Source organism: Halichoerus grypus, chromosome 6 (genome assembly GCF_964656455.1).
Source record: "Halichoerus grypus chromosome 6, mHalGry1.hap1.1, whole genome shotgun sequence".
Taxonomy (NCBI): Eukaryota; Metazoa; Chordata; class Mammalia; order Carnivora; family Phocidae; genus Halichoerus; species Halichoerus grypus.
In genome coordinates, this window is record NC_135717.1 from 57,440,152 (window position 1) to 57,460,722 (window position 20,571).

Genomic DNA, 20,571 nt, shown 5'->3' on the forward strand with positions numbered 1-20,571 from the left:
CCGCTCAACCTTTTCTAATATAAATATAACCTTTTTAAAGAAGAAAGAAGTCAAAGGCATCTTGCACTAAGTTCAGGGCTCCCCTGGGCTCTGTGACCCAGAAATTGGGAATTACTGGAGTAGAGGATCCTTTTTTATGCATAACCTGTACTTTTTCTTTTAATTTTTAACCTTGGCCGTGTGTCGTTTTCCCCTCACGTCTCAAGTTTAACCATCTGGGGAGGGTTAATAATAATACCTAGAATTCATGATCTCTCCTCTTCTGCTGACAATGCCTGAACGCAGACCACCGATGCCCTGGACCCTCCCTGGGTGGTAAATATCTGCCGTGGAAGGGAGAATGGTAAGCCTTGGAGCTACTGAGGCAAAGGAGTAGAGCAGAACACTCCCTTTTTCTCCATGCCAAAGGTCTCCACCTGTCAGTTAACAATGATTCATATCCGTACACTGGAAAAATGCACCCTTAGTTAAGGTTTATTTTGAGTCAACATTTATCAAATGCCTGCTCTGCAGAATATGGTATGAAAAGAGCAGAAATTCCCACTGAATGATGTTCTCAGTGTGTGAGTATGAGGTTTCCTTGGACCTGCAGGAATGAGAATTGGAGCGACTTGCATCTGAGGGATGACAGGTCATGAGGAGCATATGTAAATTTCAGTGCTCACTGTGATACGGGCTGTAAGTAAAGGAGGTGATGACTGCCAATTAAAAGAGCTTAGACTAGACTCCAATAACAAAAATGTATTAAAAAAAATAAATCCATACTCTAAAACTCTGGTAAAGAGGTAGAGAGGTACAGTTTTAGCCTCGACTCAAATATGTTTTTTTATATATGTAAGAAAAAAAAGCCCAGAGAATTTATTTTTTTTTAAGATTTTATTTATTTATTAGAGTGAGAGAGAGCACGAGCAGAGGGGAGGGAGCAAGGGCAGAGGCAGAGGGAGAAGCAGACTCCCCACTGAACAGGGAGCCCGAAGTGGGACTCGATCCCAGGACCCTGGGATCATGACCTGAGTCGAAGGCAGACGCTTAACCGACTGAGCCAGCTGGGTGCCCAAGCCTAGAGACTTTAGAGCCTACCATTTCATTAACTTTTAGAAAGAGATATGAATACTGGCTGGGAAGGAAAGATAGAAAAAGTTGTCAGAATTAATGACATGCCTGGAATCTGGCTTTACAACAGGAAGTTAGGTTAGTCTAGGGTCCCCTCCTGATGGCTGCTATTTGAAGAGAGATCTCTTTTCTACCATGGAAGGAAAAGAAAAACAGAGTGGGTAGTCTTCTTTGAAATGCTCAAGAACAGACTGGAAAGATACCATTCAGTTGAGAGAAGTAAAACCAAACATAAAGATTTAGGAAAAAATATTCTATCTGCAAGAGAGAAACTGTGAACATCCACGTGAGTGGAGAAATCCTCTGTGAATACTGTACCATAATCAGAAACCTGTTTGCACAGAGGGACATTTTGCTCTGACACAAGATATTTCAGGTAGATTTCGGTTTTTCTCTCCCACTCTTAATATTTTTAAGTAATCTGATTATAGAAGAGGCCTCTGTAGCACTCCCTAGTTCCTAATGGTCTCTTGATAGGAAGGGCTGTTAATCTTTGAACCAGGGGAGGTGATCCTACAGAAGCTGCATTGGAATTCAGGCTAGTCTCAAAGCATAGCAGTAAAGAGAAGGAAGAGTCTAGCCTGCCGGTGGATTGCTGAGCTCGTTGAAATACTTTACTCGTACATGCTCAACCATGAAACCCTTAGAGTTTCTCCAGTTGTGATGTTGAGGCATAGTTTACTGTAATTGCCGTAACATGCCTCTCCACCGAAAATAGTTAATGTAGAAGAAAAACAATCTGAAGGCATGAACTTCTGTGCACTGATGGCAAACAAATTTGATTTTGTCTTTAGAAATTTAACAATGACTGGTGGATAGGACGATTGGTGAAAGAAGGCTGTGAAATCGGATTCATTCCAAGCCCGGTGAAACTAGAAAATATGAGGCTACAGCATGAACAGAGAGCCAAGCAAGGGAAATTCTACTCCAGGTATGAGAAAAACAGCGTTTGTGTAAAAGTCCACATTATATGGTCATTTGTGTCTTCCTGTTTTCTGTGTCCCGCAGTCTTTATTATGTGTTGAAAAGCGGACTTGCGGTATGGTTTAGTGGTGGCATCCCAGCGTCTGATTTTCATCTTATTTGGGAATCAAATTAATTGTTCTCGTTAATAATAAAGGCATCGAGTATTAAGTTTGGGCTTCAGTGCAGAGGAAGTTCTAACGTCCTAATCTCTTACTGAAAGCATTCTGGCCCTGAGCAGCCTTGGTGACTAATCCTGGTGTTGCTAGCTGCCCGGCAGGGTGGGGAGGCATTTTAGACATGACGGTCTTAGTCATCACTGGCCAGGAGCAGGTCTTGTGATCTGTTCATTTCATCCTCAGTTGGGAAACTCAGTTTTCAGGTCTACCCATTGCTAAGCACTTATAGGGAAACCCAGTATGAAACCAGTTAAAACTGCCTTTGCAGATAGCAGTTAAACGAATTATGTAATATGCTGGGGCTGAGTACTCCTTCCTAGGATTCTTGAAGTTATATGCCCCTCAATAAAAGAATCACTGGAAGACTGAAAAGAATTCACTCAGACATGGAGTGAATTTGAAATTGAACCTAATGTGGATACCTCTGAGAACATGGTCTGCTTCTCCCCGTGGGAAGGGATGTGATTTGGGCAAATCTTTTCACTAATGTGAACAGCTAGGCTTCTGTTTTCTCTAGCTTAGATTTTGTTTGTTTCTATAATGCTGTAAAATCCTTTGTATTCAATGGTAATACTTTAGCATTAGCAAGAATTTTTTTTTTTTGATCAAGCATCTGCAAACCAGTAAAATATAAGATCCTTTTTGGTTTGGAACATCCATCTTCTTTAGTATTTTGTAACTGTCAGGTTCTTTTAGTTCAGATGCAGTTCCTCCCTTTTTGGAGACCTCTACCTCATCTCTGGCTTTCATTAATCCCTACGTTATTGGCGGCTCTCAGATTGTGAGATGCATGTAGTCATATAGAAGTAGATGCGTGCAGATCTACAAAGCATGTGCATCTGACTTGTAGGATGTTGAAGATCTGATTCTGTTCATACAATTTCCAGTGTTCTCCTGGCTTTATTGTGTACTCTTGTGTGTATTGTGTATTCTTCTGTTCTCTGTATTGATCCTGGTATCTTAATACTAGCTAATAAAATCTCAATGTGGAAAATTATTTTCATAGGGTATAGATATTGCTGTTTTCAATTTGGCGGTATATAGGTTGTTGAGGTTTGATGTTATCTCAGATAGGGGATGCTTGTTTTGGCTTTAGTTGTTAAGAATAATTCAGCATTTTCAAGAGTTTTCCTGGTCAAGTAAGTTTAGGACAGTACTAGGTAGGTACTAGGAAATTATTTTTTTTAAAGATTTTATTTACTTATTTGACAGAGAGAGAGAGAACAAGCATGGGGAGCAGCAGAGGGAGAGGGAGAAGCAGGCTCCCCGCTGAGCAAGGAGCCCGATGCGGGGCTCGATCCCAGGATCCTGGGATCATGACCTGAGCCGAAGGCAGACACTTAACCAACTGAGCCACCCAGGTGTCCCTTTTCTGGGCCTTTAATACATCAATGTGTACTGTGAATCTGGGTAGTGGGATAGGGATATTTTTCATGCATATACTAAAATTATCTTAAATTTTTCTTGGTTCATGTCTTTGGAATAGCGTTTTGTAGAATGCATTATGGAAAATTTGGGATGGGTTTTTGCAGAGACATACTTATCTTTCTCTGCTTATTCGTGTACAAACCGAGAAAGGAAAACTACTTCCTAAAGCGTAGGAAGGGAGAAGTTTTGGCCAAAATTGTTAAGGAAGCACGGTTTCCTCTGCCTCCCGCGTGGTCATCCCTGGTCTGATGTGAGTCATCAGCTCAGCTTTATAAGCGCTTGCGGAAACAGTAGGTACTAGAGCTTCCACTTTCCAGATGGGGCAGCAGGCAAAGGGAAGGTGGGGAACTTGAGCAAGTTTGCACAACTAGTAAGCAGTAGAATCAGGATGAAAACTGGATTGATCTGACTGTAGCCTGACCTCAGACAGATTACCCTGCTCCATCGCACATCACGTAGTGAGGCCTGGCACAGCAAGGACAGAACAGATCGTTATTAACATTGCCATCTGTTATTATTTACTATATTAGACAGATTGGCTTGCTATTGCATTTTTTTTTCCCTTAAGAGACTATGAATTACATTTGGGGAGTAACATCTCATAACTTATTCTAGGGAGCTAGGTTACCTTTCCTATAACTGGGTGTCTTTTCTCTTGATTTTCTTGATTTTATTTTGTCTTTTCTCTTTACCTAAGCTTTTGCCTCAGTCTGTGAAGGCATTTTTACTTGCTTTTAGAGATTTTTACATTTGGCTTCTAACACTCAAAGTACAGTTTTATTTTGAGGACGTAACCAGAATTCAGCAGTATGTAAAAACTCTGATTATTAAATTATAAAAATCGACAGAAATCAAAGGTAGTAAATTGGGGCAGAGGTCAGGAATGTTGCATTTGTCTAGAATGAAAAGGGCAAATTTGCATTTTGAACATTTTGACTATTTGTGCTGTTTGTCGAAATTTTACACAATCCAAATAATACTTTGACTTTTATTAAAATTCAACGAGAATGTAAAACAGACCCATGCTTGAACTGAAATTAGACTTGGGACTTTAGAAAAAGTGAAAACAAAAACCAAACACATTAAAAAAAAACAAAAAAAACTTCTAGAAGAAAATGTTTTGGTCCTGGGGTAATGGGTATATTCTTGTAAAACGACCAGAAATTGCTTCTGTAAATACCACTTTTTATTAATTTTACGTCCTGTCTGGTATCCTTGTTAAATGCACTGGCGTATCTCTTAAGAACCTCAGAAAGATGCAGAGGCTCCTGCTATAGCTGCTTTCCGTTTGTGATGTTGGTCTGTTTTACGCATTAAACTGCCAGAACAGAAGCAATACAATTCAACCTGCTTACTGGTGTTTTAGTGGAATTTATATTTTCATATTAATATTTATGTAACTTAAACATTGCCCTTCGGTGCATAGACATTGTAGCAAATTTTTTTTTTTAAGATTTTATTTATTTATTTGACAGAGACACAGCGAGAGAGGGAACACAAGCAGGGGGAGTGGGAGAGGGAGAAGCAGGCTTCCCGCGGAGCAGGGAGCCCGATGCGGGGCTCGATCCCAGGACCCCGGGATCACGACCTGAGCCGAAGGCAGACGCTTAACGACTGAGCCACCCAGGGGTCCCTGTGGCAAATTCTTTCAACTAGACCCAGGGTTGGCTCTGATAATAAATGTTAGGCAGTAAAACTGTCTTGCCAAGATCGCCTATCCCTTGCTACTCCTTCCCGTCGTCTTCACCTGTGAAGGAGGCCTTTTAGTAATAGGATATTTAGCGTGCTGGGATGCTGATAAAAAACATCAGTGCTCTTGTTCTGATGTTACGTCTAGAGTTTCCAAGACACTGGCATGTCACATATCGAATTTTAGAATGTGGTGGTTCCGTAGTATGTGCTCTTCAAATTGTGCCTCAATGAACCAGGTCGAAGCCTCCATGTTAGTCATGCGTGAGACACGTTCCGAATGCTAACTGCTAGTGAAGGGTTAAATCATGTCACACCGTGTTTGTCCCGTTCCTTTGTGTGTCTTGCAAAGGTTAGCAAGTTGAGTGTGGCAGTGTTTTTCTTCTATAGGTTGCTCAGGAAAGTTTGAATACTTTCGGTTTTAAGACACTAAAAGTGACCAAGCCGAGACAAAGAAGCAAACCAAATGAGGAGAAAACCCCAAGTTTTGGTGTTAACCTTAAGGTTCTCTGCACTGCTTCAGAGGGTCTCCAACCTAAGAAGCAAAGGAAGGCTCTGTTGCTGTCTCTCCGTGATGCTGGCAGAGAATTTGAGGGCTGCAGAAATTACCCAAGTTCTTTTCCATTCTCCCAGGGCCTTTTAAAATTAAACCTGGAATTTGAAACCGAGACTATTACATGGCTGTTTCAAGTACTCCAGGAATCTCCACTGGGAAGTTGCTATTTTCCTCCTTGTAGGAAAGACAAATTTAAAGTTCAGTAGAAACCCAATGACTAATCATGTTTATTGAGCGATACAAATGTTTTAATGTCTGAAATAAGTGTCAGGTGTAATAAAATTTTTGCTTTACTCCAGTAAATCAGGAGGAAATTCATCATCCAGTTTGGGTGACATAGTACCTAGTTCCAGAAAATCTACACCGCCATCATCCGGTAAGTAGGCAACGAGTGCGGAATGGTACACTCTGCATTTCATGCTCTCCTCGATCTCCTCTAGTTGTGTGACTGTACATACACAGGGTCCCTTTGTGAACCCTAGAAGGATTAAAAGCCATTAGAAATAAGAGTGCCTACATGGAGTAAGAAATAATATGGGGAAATTTTTTTCAGGGCTTTGAAAAAAGGAAATATGTCCATGTGTTCACTGTAAGTTGTTTAGATGACCAAAACGATGAATGTATCTAACTTTTTATCCCTATGCACACACACCCCCACACCGTGGTGCCCAGCACATTGTCATGGGCAGCGAATGGGTGAATGCCCACCATCAGCCACAGTGCAATGTGTGTTGTTGGCCTCAATATTCAATAAAGGCAGAAGAAGAATAAAAGCTTTCGAAAGCCAAGGAAAGGAGAATAAAGTGATGGTGATGAGTTTTATCCCAAAGGCTCTGTGGAAGATGGAGGAGATGAGTAGAAGTCTTGAAAAGAGACAGAAACACTTGTAGGAAGAGTAACTATTTTCTTTCCAAGGCAGTGGAGAAGGATGCCACATTAAATTTGAATTTCAGATGAATGAATAATTTTTTTCGTGTAAGTATTGTATGAGAAATACAGTAAAAAAAATTTATCTGAAACTGAAATTTGACTGTATTTTTCTTTGTTAAATCTGGCAACTCTACCATTCTGGAGTTGTATATAAATTGGAGACTAATTGGTAGAATTGCAGAAAGCCCATAATCATCAGCATCTTAGTGTGCTAAGAGATGCAGATGAGTCAGAGTAAGATCGCAAGGACTCACCAGCGGAGTATTTGAGTGGAATGATTCCTAGGGTGATTTTGAGGAAGCTGAAAGTGGGAAGAGCGCACATCTATGGACAAGTTAGGGAAGTGATTGCACTCTAGCCTGTCTTAAGAACAGGATTCCCCTATTACTCCTGATCACGCCTTGTTCCTGAATGTTGGTGACTTTTAGAGACCAAAGTCTTAATAAAAATGATAGAACTTTTTAAGTGCAAAATCTGAGCACTTAAATAAGAAATAAATCGTTTTAGGGTGCATATTGATTTCAAATACCTTGTACGTACGACTTGCAGTAATTCTGAGTTGTCCAAAATCAAGTAAAATAGTATGTTTGAAATGAAAATTGAAGCCCTTTTAGGGATTATGTGAGGCTTCTGTCTTCCCTCCACCAGTGGAGGGTAGCTGTTTACTGAATGCACAGGGCAAAGGAGGCTTATCTCCACTCCTTCTCAAACATGTAAAATTATAGAGATTAGGACAGAAAGCTGTACCCTTTGTATAATATCTTAAAAGCCGTCTCAGAGACTCCGGAGGACTATCACCAGGCTCCTGAAATGGGGAAATGTTACATCATCTAGTGATAGTACTGCAGCCCCATCCGCAGAGGTCAGCACTACCCCTATAGACCAGGAAAGGTGTGTTTGTAAAATAACATTCTGTTTTTGTAGACGGATATGTATCATTAAAACTAAAGGTTACTACAATAAAGTAAAGATGATTTAAAACTTGATCCAAGTTTTATACAGATACAGGACGTTGGAATAACTTCTCTGAATACCGAGAACAGAAAACGCTCGCGACTTAAAGGACTGGAGACATTTGCTAACTATGAATTTATAGTCGGGCACATCAGGAACCTGCTATAATTTTCATATCAATGCCACAGCTTCTCTAAAGGAAAACTTTAGAGAATTTCTACAGAGAAGATTCCCCCACCCCACCCCACCCCACCTCCAGGGTAAACTGCCTAACCAGTCCAGTATGGATTGGCCTACAGTCCTAACTTTCACCTGTATCTCCCAGAGGCCCTATCTACAATTCACCTCACCCATTGCTAGACCGAAGAATACAAGCATTTGCCTAAAGTAAATATACTTGGAGTTTCTCAAGGAGTTGAAAAAGGAAAAATTTCTACTTCTCCTCTAGGTAATGGGGTGGTAGCCAGTTACACAACACACACCCCAGACCTACTTGTGCATGCCTGCACGGGTCACCCCAGCATGCCCCTCAACTGGACCCAAGTGTCTAAGATGAAGTTACAAATTAGATTTCAAAAAATGCTGCCAAGGCTCTCCACCAAAAAAAAAAAAGAAAAAAAATTCTGTTGAGGACCAATAGAAGAAACTATTTTCATATTTATGGAAGTAGTTTTCCCAATACTAATGTTTGCCAAGGTCTGCAGATACAAGTATGAAACAAAAAAGGGCAACCATCTGAGTCTAATAAAGTGTATGGAGCTCTGAAGAGTTGAACATGCTTCTTAACTGTCTTAGTAAATTTCTTTAATGTGTTTTGAAAGCGGCCAAATGTTTTAGAATTCTCTGTGTTTTGGAATGAACCCAGATGCTTTTAAATTTAAGTTAACCAAAAGTCAGAACTAATAAATTGGAAAGTTCTCAATTAGGCATTTTGAGCCCTTGTGTCCAAATATAGGTAAATTTCAAACCTGACTCAGGCTCTGAGGCTATGTGTGGGTCGCCAAACATCTGGGCAATATTATAGCTAAACTTTTTATGCATTTCCACTCTTCCTATAAAAAATTTTTTAAAAATCCACCCACTGATCACAGCAGACCAGACTGAAGGGCCAAATTGTAAAATCTATTGTATGAACTTTGCCAACGTCCTGTCAACTCGGGACATGCTTGTAGGTATCCTCAGTTTCAGAAACGCTCTCAGGAAGTACTGTCCCTTGAAGGTGGCCTCTACAAAGCCCAAGAAAAGATGAGAAAGGGAAAAATAGATGGGAATTTACCACTGGAAAGGAAACTTAGCTGATGCTGGTTAAGGTCTATCCCAGAGATAGTGAAGAACTGATCCAGATCCTCTCCATCGTAGCTGGGAAGACACAACATGCTTCCTAAGTTAGGATTCAATAGGAAGAGCCTTATAGGGTTGGATAAAAGTCAGCATCAGTTCATAGCGTTTCTGTCCCACGCTGCATGCTGACCCTTTCAGTGCGTCAACGTGTGTGGGTGGTGCAAAGAGACTTATTTACTAGGTAAGTCTAACTAAATAGCTGGAATTAACTCAGACTGTTAGTACTTTCACCGGAGAGAGAATCCTACGCGCTCTCTGGGCGAGCAGTCGTTGATACGTGCAACGTTGTGCAAACAGTGCCAGGGAATCGCTCCATCACACACCTTCGACCTCCTCAGATGACTCAAAGGAACAATTAAGCGAAAGCTCTTAGTCTTCAAAAGGCTGAGTCACCTCATATCCGTAATAACCTCAAAATTGAAAAATAATGTGACGGCTGTCGGGTGATCTGCCCCCATACCGAAGAGGGTAGCAGCGGCTGCCCGAGTGTGACCCCAGTGTGCTCCTCGTGGGGCACAGGGATGGGGGCTGCCCTGTGACGCCGAATGGTTATTTCCGATGGTAATTTGCTCCTTATCTGAATGGACTGTGGTTTTTGTTAGATTTCTGTGACCTCAACTAAACCATAGCCTAATTTTCTCCTGAGCTCCACTCTACGGCCCCTTCCTGAATCCTGGCAGTGAGGACGGACCCCCCACCCCCACCCCCTTGGGCTGGGGGAAGGAAGGGTGCCTGCATGGAGAGCGCTCACCTGCAGGGGCAGCGAGGTGCGGGGGTGCGGGCACAGGTGGGGGCTTGCTTCTGAGTCCCGGCTCCGCCAAGGTTTTTTTTTGTTTTTGCCAAGAGCAAGTCCCTTCAACTCTTGAATTATCATTTCAATCTTAAAAATAAGGGGGTTGAAAGTGATCTTCAAACTACTTTCCAGCTCTGGTTCTGCGGTGGATAAAACCCTGTAGTAATTGCAGGTGGAAGCGTTTTTTATAAACCTCGAAATGAGATTATGGGTCTTTTTTTTTTTTTTTTCCATTTAACACTTAATCATTGAGCGCTCTGGTTTTCAAGGCAAAAGATTTTTAAAGTGAAAGCATGTAGAACCACAGACCTAAACCTCTTGTTCTGCAGACAAAGAGACCCCTGCCATGCTCTCTGGGGTCTTCATGCCCTTCCACTCCATTTCTCATGTTTAATGCATTTATATGAGGGCTTCATATCAATCAGTGGAAGTCCCCTTATTATGTCATTTTATTAGACTCATTTCATTTGGAGACCGATCTCCAAATGAAATGTTTTCTAACTAGTTTTCAGTCAGCCTGCCTGAGGGGGTCTATACCATCTTGAAATCGTTTTAATCCTGCCCATCCTGGAAGCCTCCTGGGATCATTTGCCTTGTGTAGGACTCCTTTGTGTTGCCTGAATTGGGGATTTTTCTATTCTCACTTTTCCCTCAGATGCCTCTTGCGTTTTTAGTGACGCTTTCCACATTGCCCTTACTTTTTTCTCCCCACACAAAACCAAGCAAAACAAGAAATCTGAGGCACATCATGATAAAGGTTACCAATGCAGTTGCTTATTATCGGAAAGCTGACTGAAGATACTGTAAGACGTGAAGCCAGATGTTCCGGACCATACCTTCTATGCAGTTGACATGGAAAACTATCAGTAGTCTATTTGAAACTACAAATTAAAAATGTTGCTCTAAAAATCTTATTCAAGAGATCTAGCATAGAACTCACGTGTTCAAGCAGACAGATATCATGAGGGGATCTCTCGGTATTGTTAGGTTTGATTGCATTGCGTTCTTAACGTGCCTTACCTTTACATTTTACTTTGTTGACTATGCTGAGCACTCATGATAGATCTTTTACTATGGTTCGTTTTATTTGCTTTCATTTTATTTTTTTTTTATAACCTGTTTTTCCTCTCCTGTCTGCCTGATGATTTTTGAATTGTTTGTCTGTATATAGCTATAGACATAGATGCTACTGGCTTAGATGCAGAAGAAAATGATATTCCAGCCAACCACCGCTCCCCTAAACCCAGTGCAAACAGTGTAACGTCACCCCACTCCAAAGAGAAAAGAATGCCCTTCTTTAAGAAGGTAACATTAACTTCCAAGCTCCCATCTGTCCACCCGCTCAACTGCACTGCGTCACATTTCTAGTCCTGTTGACTGTCTGTGTCCTTTGATAAGCCAATAACGTGCATGCTGTGTTATTCTTTGTTTCTTTTCCATGCTGCTGTAGCTAAGCAGAAGCAGAAATCGGTAAGTTTACATTGACATGAGCTGTGTTTATCCTGCCACTGGCATCATTAGCATCAAAGCCCGAAGTTTTAGTAATAAACGCAGTCATTTCTGTCCTAAGAACAGAACCTATCAAACAGCTAATTGAGTCCATGCATTTCAAACCGACTAAATTCAGTGAGTGGACCTGTTAAAGCACTATTACAGTACTTATCCTTTTTGATGGAATAATATCTACCACCGAGGGACTTGGTTTAAACATCCCCAAGACGTCAAACACTGACAACCCCACATAATGCACCTCTATTGTGCATGCTTATCCTGTCTGTCTTTGTCTCTTTTTTCCAGAAATTTAACTTCTATCAAGCATATTAAAACCATTATTAGATTCTGATTTATGATATCCAGATACATAGCTTGTACTAAAAAAAAAAAAAAGTATTCAATTTTTAATTTAGTCAGTATTTAAACTTCTAATCCACTAGGTGCAAAATCTGCAGATGAACAAGACCAGTGGAAAACTGCAGGCTTGTTTTGGCGGTTTACTGTGAGTTTTTCCTATTGTCATCTATAAATACTCTCCCGATGTTCTTGCCTCCCCCGTCACAGTCAGGCTGCAGGATCTCACCTGTCGGATAACGGGGCAGTGGCTGTGCGTAGAGCCTTTGCCACTGGCCAGCCACAGTGCTACGCGGTGAGGCTCCTCGTCCCCCGACTGGAAACCAAGGGTATTCCTGAGCTCTCTTGACTCCACACCAAGTCTGTTTCCTTTCACGCATTTTGTAGCTTGAAAGCATTATTTTTTAAGGACATTCGCACCCCACCCCCGCCCTTAAACACACACACACAATTTCCATTCCTTCCTTTCTTTTCGCACACCACTTTGCAGAGCCAACTGTGCTGTCTTTTGGAATCCTACTTCCTCCTGTCGCTGTGGCCGGCACACCATGGGGACATCGTGACGTGGGTGTGGAGGAAAGCCTCTTCTGCCCCAAGCTCCGTGTCCTCGGCTCTTTCCCCCTGCACACGAGCGTTTTGCCACATGGAGGAACTCTAAAATCACGAGGTGTCAGAGACTGAACTGGGAAGTTTGTTGTTTTTGTTTTTTAAATAAATGAGGGTTACTTTTATAATGCAAGACCTCGGCGCTCCAAAAATCAAAACCCGGATTTTTTTGTGTTAACACAGACAGCCCTAGCCTGATGCACACCTGCACCTGTGGGCCCTCTCTTTCTGGTCCTGTCTTCTCGGCGCAGCTAAACCTTGCAGCCAAGTGACTGAGTTCCTAGCGCCGATGCCTAGAAAATCAGCATCACTCAGATGCTCTGGATTTTCCAGAGCGGTGACATGAACTAAAACCATGTCCGTCGAGATGCGTTTTTGGAAGTTTGCTTACTCTTAAATTCCCAGCCTTTAAAAATGTTTATCACAATTTTTCAGCTAAAGAATTGGAACCAAAATAAGGCTAGTGGGAAAGAGTAGATAAAAATGATGGTGTCGGTATCCATAGGGCATAAAGTACCAATATTCCATCAAATAAGGTAATTTCTGTAGCTACCCTATTGAATAAGAAGCTGATTGATGACCAGCATGGGTAACGCTTCTCTTAGTTGGCAGCCAGAGAGCGAAGGAACCAAAGACCTCTAAAATACGGGGCCACGAAATACTTACAGACTCGAAATAAAAATTCTTGGTAGCCGTGCAATTTATATTCCTAATTCCAACAATGGAAAAGGTATTCTTATATGGAATAGCTATAAGGACTTGGCTTCGAAACAGTGTCAGTATGATCCCAGGTGGTATCAATGTCTTGACAAATATGCTTATGATGCCTTCGGCACTGGTATTCATTCTTCTGTTATTGATTATGTGGTGAACTTCAATGTAGAGCTCAAAACCAGAGAGACAACCTGAGATTCACGGATGAGACTGTTTTCCATGTTTCAGGTTGCTTTTAGAGTGGTGCTTGTGGCCTTTGTGCTGTTACTGTATTATGTTTGTCTTGTTTTTTTTTTTTTCCCTGTTTGAAAATGTATTCTACCTTTCTTGTGTTTATTAAAATTAATTTTGAATACTAGGTAAAATTTGAAGGACTAAAATTTGACAGCACCATCACAGTATTATTTTCGCCCCCTGTAAATATATTTGTCTGCCTCCCTGGATGAAATCTCAGATGGAAGCTGTTGAAACTGAAATGCTTTTTAACTCTGTCCCGCCCCCCCCCACCACCCCACCCCCAAGTTAAATTCAATCGAAGTCAGAAAGTTTGTAATGGGCAACTTTTTTTAAAAGATTGATTTCTTAGAGAGGCGGGAAAGAGCATGAGGGGAACAGGGGGCAGAGGGAGAAAGAATCTCAAGCCAGCTCTACACTGAGCACAGAGCCCCACGCAGGGCTCAAACTCACGACCCTTGAGATCATGACCTGAGCTGAAACCAAGAGTCGGACGCTCAACTGATGGAGCCACCAAGGCGCCCCTATACAAATGGGCAATTTTAAGCAACAATAAAATGTTCTTGGGTAACAGGCTGATGCAGAAATTACAGTCACACGTTAGCTTTTCAAATTCTTAAAACAGTTAAAAAAATTTTTTTCTGTCTCTGTGATTCTGAAAATATATTTTTTTAGACACTCCTTAATGCAGAAAGATTCAGGTGACAGTGATTTGTTTACCCCCATGTTTAAGGCCTTATCTCTCTCTTCTGCATTAAAAAAAAAAAAGTCATTTTGAGTCCACGTAGCATTTTCTGCCAACTGGGAAGAGTCGGTTTTAATGTAATCAAACAGATTAGCTGTTACCTGATTTTTTCTGGAAAAACTTTATTTTGATCATTTTATGTGAAGCAGCTAAGCTGAAAATTTTGCAAAGTTTTAGAAATTGCTCCAGAATTTAGCTCCTCCCCCTGCTCTTCCAAAAAAGAAAGAAATTGTGAAGGCATGAATTAGTTATATAACAGAGACATTACCTAAACCACTCTTGAGAAGCATATTAGATGTGCAAGTTGATAACAAAGCTTTTGAGGCCCCTGCAGCATGCTTGACTATGTTATCACATGTTAACCACCTTCCTTCCAAGACACACAAACCTTACATTTTAAGTTTTCAAGTTCCAAGGTCTAGAAACCAGAAATCCAAACCCATTCATCACTAACCTGTGACAATGATCCTAACTACTGGAACAAGCATGCTTTTTAAACTTCAACTCGCACAGTAAAGCAGAGATTTTCAAGTATTTGGTAGTGAACGTTAACAACGTTTTGAAATTAGGTTTTATCCAGGTAAGACAAACATCTAAGATGCAAAGCTAATTAAGACCTTTCTTTTCTCCGTAATACCCACATTAGGCCTGATGGGTTAAGTCTGCAGAAAACTCTCAAATTCCTTTGAAAAGCAGTATTAATAACTTCCTGTCAAGCCTAAAGCACCTACTCTGCATGAGGCATGTTTTCTGTCCTTCCAACTAGTTTTTGTTCAAAAAGCAGCTTTAGGAACTAATATGTCAGTAGTCTTTCTTGAAGAGAGCAAGAAAACTGTAGACAATTCAGTAACTTGAGAACTTGAGGAAAATAAGCCCACCAAGCTTTGATTGGTTTTCTTGAGGAAAGAGGCGAGTTAAAAAAAAAAAAAGGAAAGGTCTGGAAAGCCGGTGCCTCCCATTACACAGTTCAGAAAGAATGATTTATACTTAGAATACTTAGAATATTTCTGGTCCTCCTGCCTTTTAAGCATCTCAAGTCCTCTCCCCTCTCTCTGCAGACAGAGCACACTCCTCCTTATGACGTGGTACCTTCTATGCGACCAGTGGTCTTGGTGGGCCCTTCTCTGAAGGGGTATGAGGTAGGTGGCTGCCCTGGGGGGCACACTGCACTTGACCTTCACAAGCTGAACTGCTTTGTGAGTCCACCTCCTTGAATTTAGAGCTTAAAGAGCTTGCAGCAGCGAAGCACGTTGTTTTCCAAGCTGTGGTATAGATTGCTTCCTGTTTTGTTCTGTTTTTATGGCCGTTGCTTGGGTGCTTTTGCTAGCTTCAGTTTCCTGTGTGGGGAAACATTATCAAATGGAGAGCGCCTGAAACCACCTGCGACGTCATGTGTTGTCACTAAAACATCAGGACAAATTTGGGGAGCTTCGCCTTTTTTAATTGTCATTGTATCAGATCTCAGCAACAGGAAAATGTGGCAATCTCACACATGCTGCGCTTTCCAAATGGGAAGCCTAGGTCTTTAAACGGTCTTGGGAATAAAACTGTTTTGTCGTAATTAGGAACATTTTTGTTGTATCTTAATTTATTGCTTGCTCAATTGCAGGTCACAGATATGATGCAAAAAGCGTTGTTTGATTTTTTAAAACACAGATTTGAAGGGCGGTGAGTATTTCAGAATCCTGGATTTTGTGGATTTCTCCTTGAAGATGACAAAACCCGGGTGGGACAAGGCATGTGAGCACAAGAGAAAACTGCCCTCTGAAGTCTATATGGCGATGGGCAATGAGTTTCATCCAGTTCGGCTGGATTCAGTAAATATCTGTCATATTTGCTCGGCACATCCTCAACCCTGGATAAGCCAGCTCTCTGTTCCTGCACCTGTGTCTGTAAGCTGAACTTGGCCACATCCCTGTTGACCTGTATCTCCCTAAATTCATGATCAGCTGGCTCTTAAGGCTGCCCAGAAATAATACTCAATATCCCTCTTCTATTCACGTTTCCCCTCTTCAAGACGTCTGCACCGTCTCCTCTCTCACCAAGCCCCAAGCCCCTTCTCATCTCCCTCCCCAATGAACTTGCTTCCTCTTTGACTGAGACTATAGAGGCAATCAGAGGAGAACTTCTGAGAGTTCCCACCACCACACCAAGCCCAACTTGCGTGTTTGCCTGAATGCTCTGCTTTTTTTTCCTTTCACTGTGTTCCTAGCAATGGCCAGCCCACCCACTTGGGCACCAGGTCCCATTCCCCATCCCAGCACAGCTGTAAATCCTTTCCTTTCTCCTCATCACTACTTCGCATTCTAATGGAAACTCCATCAGCATCTAAAAATGTCGTTATTTCTCCCTTCAACCGAAGTTTGAACCATATTCCCCTCCAGCTGTCCCACTTTTCTCCTTTTCTTTACAGCAAAGCTCCTTCAACACATAGTACATCCTTGTTCTCCTCTCATACTGAAACGTACTCAACCAAAACTAGTCATGTCCAATCATCAGTGACCTTGACATTGCTAAATCCAGGGGGTGAAGCCTCAGTCCTTCTCTTAATTGACATGTTGGATTGCTTCATTCTCTTTTAAATACTTTATATGCTGGCTTTCGGCAAGCACACTTTCCTGATTTTTCTTTTATCTCACTTCGTCTCCTTTTTCTCCTTGGCTGGTTCTTCCTCATTGACTAGACATCTTGGAGCGCCCAGGGCTAAGTCCTTTGGTCTTCTCTCTTCTAGTTACATTCATTCCATGAGTGATTTCATTTGATGTTTGACTTGTAAATAGCATTCCTTCGCTGGTCTGTCCTCTGAATTCCAGATCCATATATCCAACTGCCTATTCAGTATCACCACTGAGATGTCAGATGGACTTCTCAGACTGAACCTCCCAGCTTCCCCCCAAACCTGCTCCTCTCCTAGTAGTCCATGCCTCACGTACACCTCCTTCGTCTTTCAGACCTAAGACCCATCCACCCCAAATCACTGAATCATTCTTGACTATTCTGTGTCTCTTATATCCCACATCCAAATGCCGTTGACTGTATCTTCAAAATATATCAAGAATCGAACGACTTCTCACACATATGTCTCTGCTATCCTTTTGGCCTAAGAAACCAGCACCTCTTCCCTGGATTATCATCATAAATAGCCTCCTAACTTGTATCTTTGCTTCTGTCGTTGCTTACTTGATGTCTCTTCTCAATTCAGCAGCCTGGACAATTCTGTTAAACTGTGAGTGGATCTCATCCCTGCTTTGTTCAAATCCATCCAGTGACTTCTCTTTTGACTCAGCATAAAAATCAAAGTCCCTATAGTGGCTTTTAAGACCCTCTCTAGTCTGACCATCCACACTCTTACCCCCTCCTTACTTTTGACTTCATCTCTTAGACTCTCCCACTTGCTCATTCTGCTCCTGCCACACTGACTTCCTTGTGGTTCCATGAGTGTTCCAGACAGCCAGATACATGCCCACCTCAGGGCCTTTGCACTTGCAGTTCCCTGTGCTAGGAAGACATTTCCCTCAGAGACTGTCCTAGGTATATGTGCACACACACACACATTCTCTCTCTCTCCCTCTTCCCTGACTCTTTCCATAACTCTTTTATATATTTTATTTATTAATTTTGTTTATTGTCATTCTCCCACAGTTAGAACAAAAACTCCATGAGGGCAGGCTTTTTTGCTTTTGTTTTTGTTTTTCTTCAATCTGCTGTGTGAACTGTTGCGTTCTCAATGCCTGGAATGGTGCTCATTGTGAACAGTACGTGGGTGAGTGTTGAATGTCTCCCATGTATGCCCTGCTAAAGAAATGCAGAGATGGGGAAGCCACTCACAGTCTTTGTGGACCTCAGGTGTTGACCATAAATGGAAAGCTTGAGCAGTAAACTACAAAGTAAAGCAACAGAAGGCAGCTCAGCACCTGCGTGTCCGAGGTACACATGGCGTAAAGGGAGGAAGGATTGACACTGACAGGAATGTTAACATCTAGGAAAGGTTTTTAAATGGCAGCTAAGATTTCACTGACTCGAATTAGAGAAAGGCCGGTCCGGTGGAGGGGGTTAAATGGGTGAAGGAATCAGGGTGTGACACAGCATCATGTGGAAGGCAAGCTCCTTAGAGGTCTTCAAGTCAAGTCTCTAGACAAGGAGTAACTGGTGACAGAGCTAGGGTGCCATGTTAATCGGCTTGGACGTAATGCTTTTTCTCTCTTCCCCTCCCCCTTCAGCTTGCTTCAACAAATTTTATTGAGCATACTCTGTGTGCCGGGCATTGTGAGGAACAAAGTCAGACAAGGGCCTTGGCTTCATGGAGCTTATTTCTAGGTAATTGGAAGGAAGCCTTAAGTCAAACAATCCAGGGACACTGTGGTCAAAGTTAAGCCAGTTCCTGAAGCATCAAAGCTATGATAGGAGTCTAAAATGGAAACTTCGAAATTTAAGCAAAGAGTAGATTATAGGGGACCTGGGAGCACACAGGGCGAGTTCATATTTCTGTATTTTTTAAGATTATATGTATTTATTAGAGAGAGTGCACACACGAGCCGGGGGGAGGAGTAGAGGGGAAGAAGGGGCACAAGCAGACTCCCTGCTGAGCAGGGAGCCCGATGTGGGGCTCGATCCCAGGACCCCGAGATCACGACCTGAGCCGAAGGGGGACGCTTAAGTGACTGAGCCACCCAGGTGCCCCTATATTTCTGTATTTTTAACAAGACAGATCTGGTGCCTCTACATCCCTGTCCTTCTCACATCCTAACAATACAACAGATAGTATGTGTGGGTTTCAGATTCTTTTAAATTTCTTATTATACTGCTTTCTTCCTTGACCACACCTGCTCCTACAGCCATTTGTAATTTATATCGACTTTCACCAGGGAGGCAAGGACACACAGGGAAACCGACAGCAGGACAAGCAAAGGGCCGAAAGAGACAGAAAAGGAACAAAAGCAGAAACTATGTTCCCAGGTGTAAAAAAGACTTTATAATCAAGTTCCATATAATCACACGTTCTAATTTGATTTTTTTTTCATAACTTTATGAAGTATTTTTTAGTTTGGGCCAGGAAAACACAGCGTTTGGCTTGGTCCAAGGCTATCTGGCACTGGCCAAGTGAAAAAGGCATACACCCCTGATCAGGCTCATTTACCGTTTAGTTCTTTATGCTTGGCTCTGTCATTTATCCTAATTTGGGGTTGTCTCCTTGAGCATGCACATCCAGAAAATTGCTAGACAAAGCACTATGCTTTCCCTGACTGAGTTAACCCACTGCCCTTTCCAAAATACCGAAGATGGAGAAATGAGATGGCATTTCCTTACTGTTTAAACCTAGTAAGTTCTGAATTTGGAAGACAGATTCCAGCCATAGGGCATATCTTGGACCCATGTTCTAAAGTATTAGCCCATCCAGACTGATTTCATTTAAGAAACAAATGAACAAAATATCTGAATGTTGTCAGTCTGCTCTTTCTGGCCAGAAGTAATTTCCACATGATTTTATTAATGCACCTGCCTTGGCTCATTTGACTCATAGAGCTCAAGTTCAACATTCTAGGCTTGAGATCACCAACTAAAGATCCTCAAAGGAATTGATAGGGTCCATAAGATACACTTACAAAAATCCATGCAAAAATTTTTTAACCCATGGCAAGACACCCAGAGTACCTGAATCATTAAATGTTTTTGGTTTTGGAAGCAGTAGGGGGAGGAAACTGAGCAAAAGTATCAGGTACTTCTATATACATGTAATTTTAAAAGGGAAAAATGAATCAGTCCTTCATTATCTATTAAATAAATTTATTTTAAAAAATTAGAAGCCCAAGGGGAAGAAAATATGAAATATGAAAGGAATATGAAATATGAAAGGAAGTGTTGGTGATGAAAAGATTCTTGATAGGAATTCTTTTCTGTTCTTAAACCTAGTTAACTTCACTTGTTGAAGCCCTGGGGAGTTGTCAGAATCGTGATCCTGACTGTTAAATAGCATAAGTGTGTCAGGTCAAAGAATAGATGATAATTCATTATCTTCTTTCTGTTGTGTGCAATAGAGTAGCCCATTTACAATCAGATCCATCCTAACCAACTCTGTCATGTAAACAAAGCAATCTTTGGATTCACTGTGTAGGACATTGACAGGTAAATTAACAAGGAAATTGAGGACAAGAAGGAAAGCTACCACCAGTGATGAATTTGGTTTTCCTCCCCAGTGACTTTGAAAATGTCAGCTGTCAGCACTGAAGTGTCTGGAATGGGAATGGAATTGTAGGGATATGTAAACTGTCGAATTTTCTGTGAGGGAATCTTATTGGAAATCAATAATCCTGGGCAACATTGCATCACTTTATTTTGTCGTGTAGATAATTTGCTTAGATGTGAGACAACTTCTTCTAAACTGGTGGTTTATCTAGCCTGGCTGCACATTAGAATCATCTGCAGCACTTTTAAAAATAAAACACCAACCCAACAACAAGGGCTTGTGTTCCACCTGTGA

General features: G+C 41.6%; 1 protein-coding gene across 7 annotated transcripts in view; it reads left to right on the top strand.

Annotated features, from left to right (window-relative positions):
* The window catches only part of CACNB2 (calcium voltage-gated channel auxiliary subunit beta 2), a 377,418-nt gene that overhangs the window by 337,299 nt on the left and 19,548 nt on the right, over positions 1-20,571 (top strand). For 4 of the 7 annotated variants that reach the window (XM_078075192.1, XM_078075193.1, XM_078075196.1 and 1 more), the window contains 5 exons: positions 1,908-2,044; positions 6,228-6,304; positions 11,118-11,251; positions 15,152-15,232; positions 15,703-15,761. In XM_078075192.1, the coding sequence (XP_077931318.1) occupies positions 1,908-2,044; positions 6,228-6,304; positions 11,118-11,251; positions 15,152-15,232; positions 15,703-15,761 (488 nt within the window). Of the gene's footprint in view, positions 1-1,907; positions 2,045-6,227; positions 6,305-11,117; positions 11,252-11,396; positions 11,417-15,151; positions 15,233-15,702; positions 15,762-20,571 lie in introns of all 7 variants that reach the window. The other 3 variants (XM_078075194.1, XM_078075197.1, XM_078075198.1) reach the window with 1 other exon arrangement.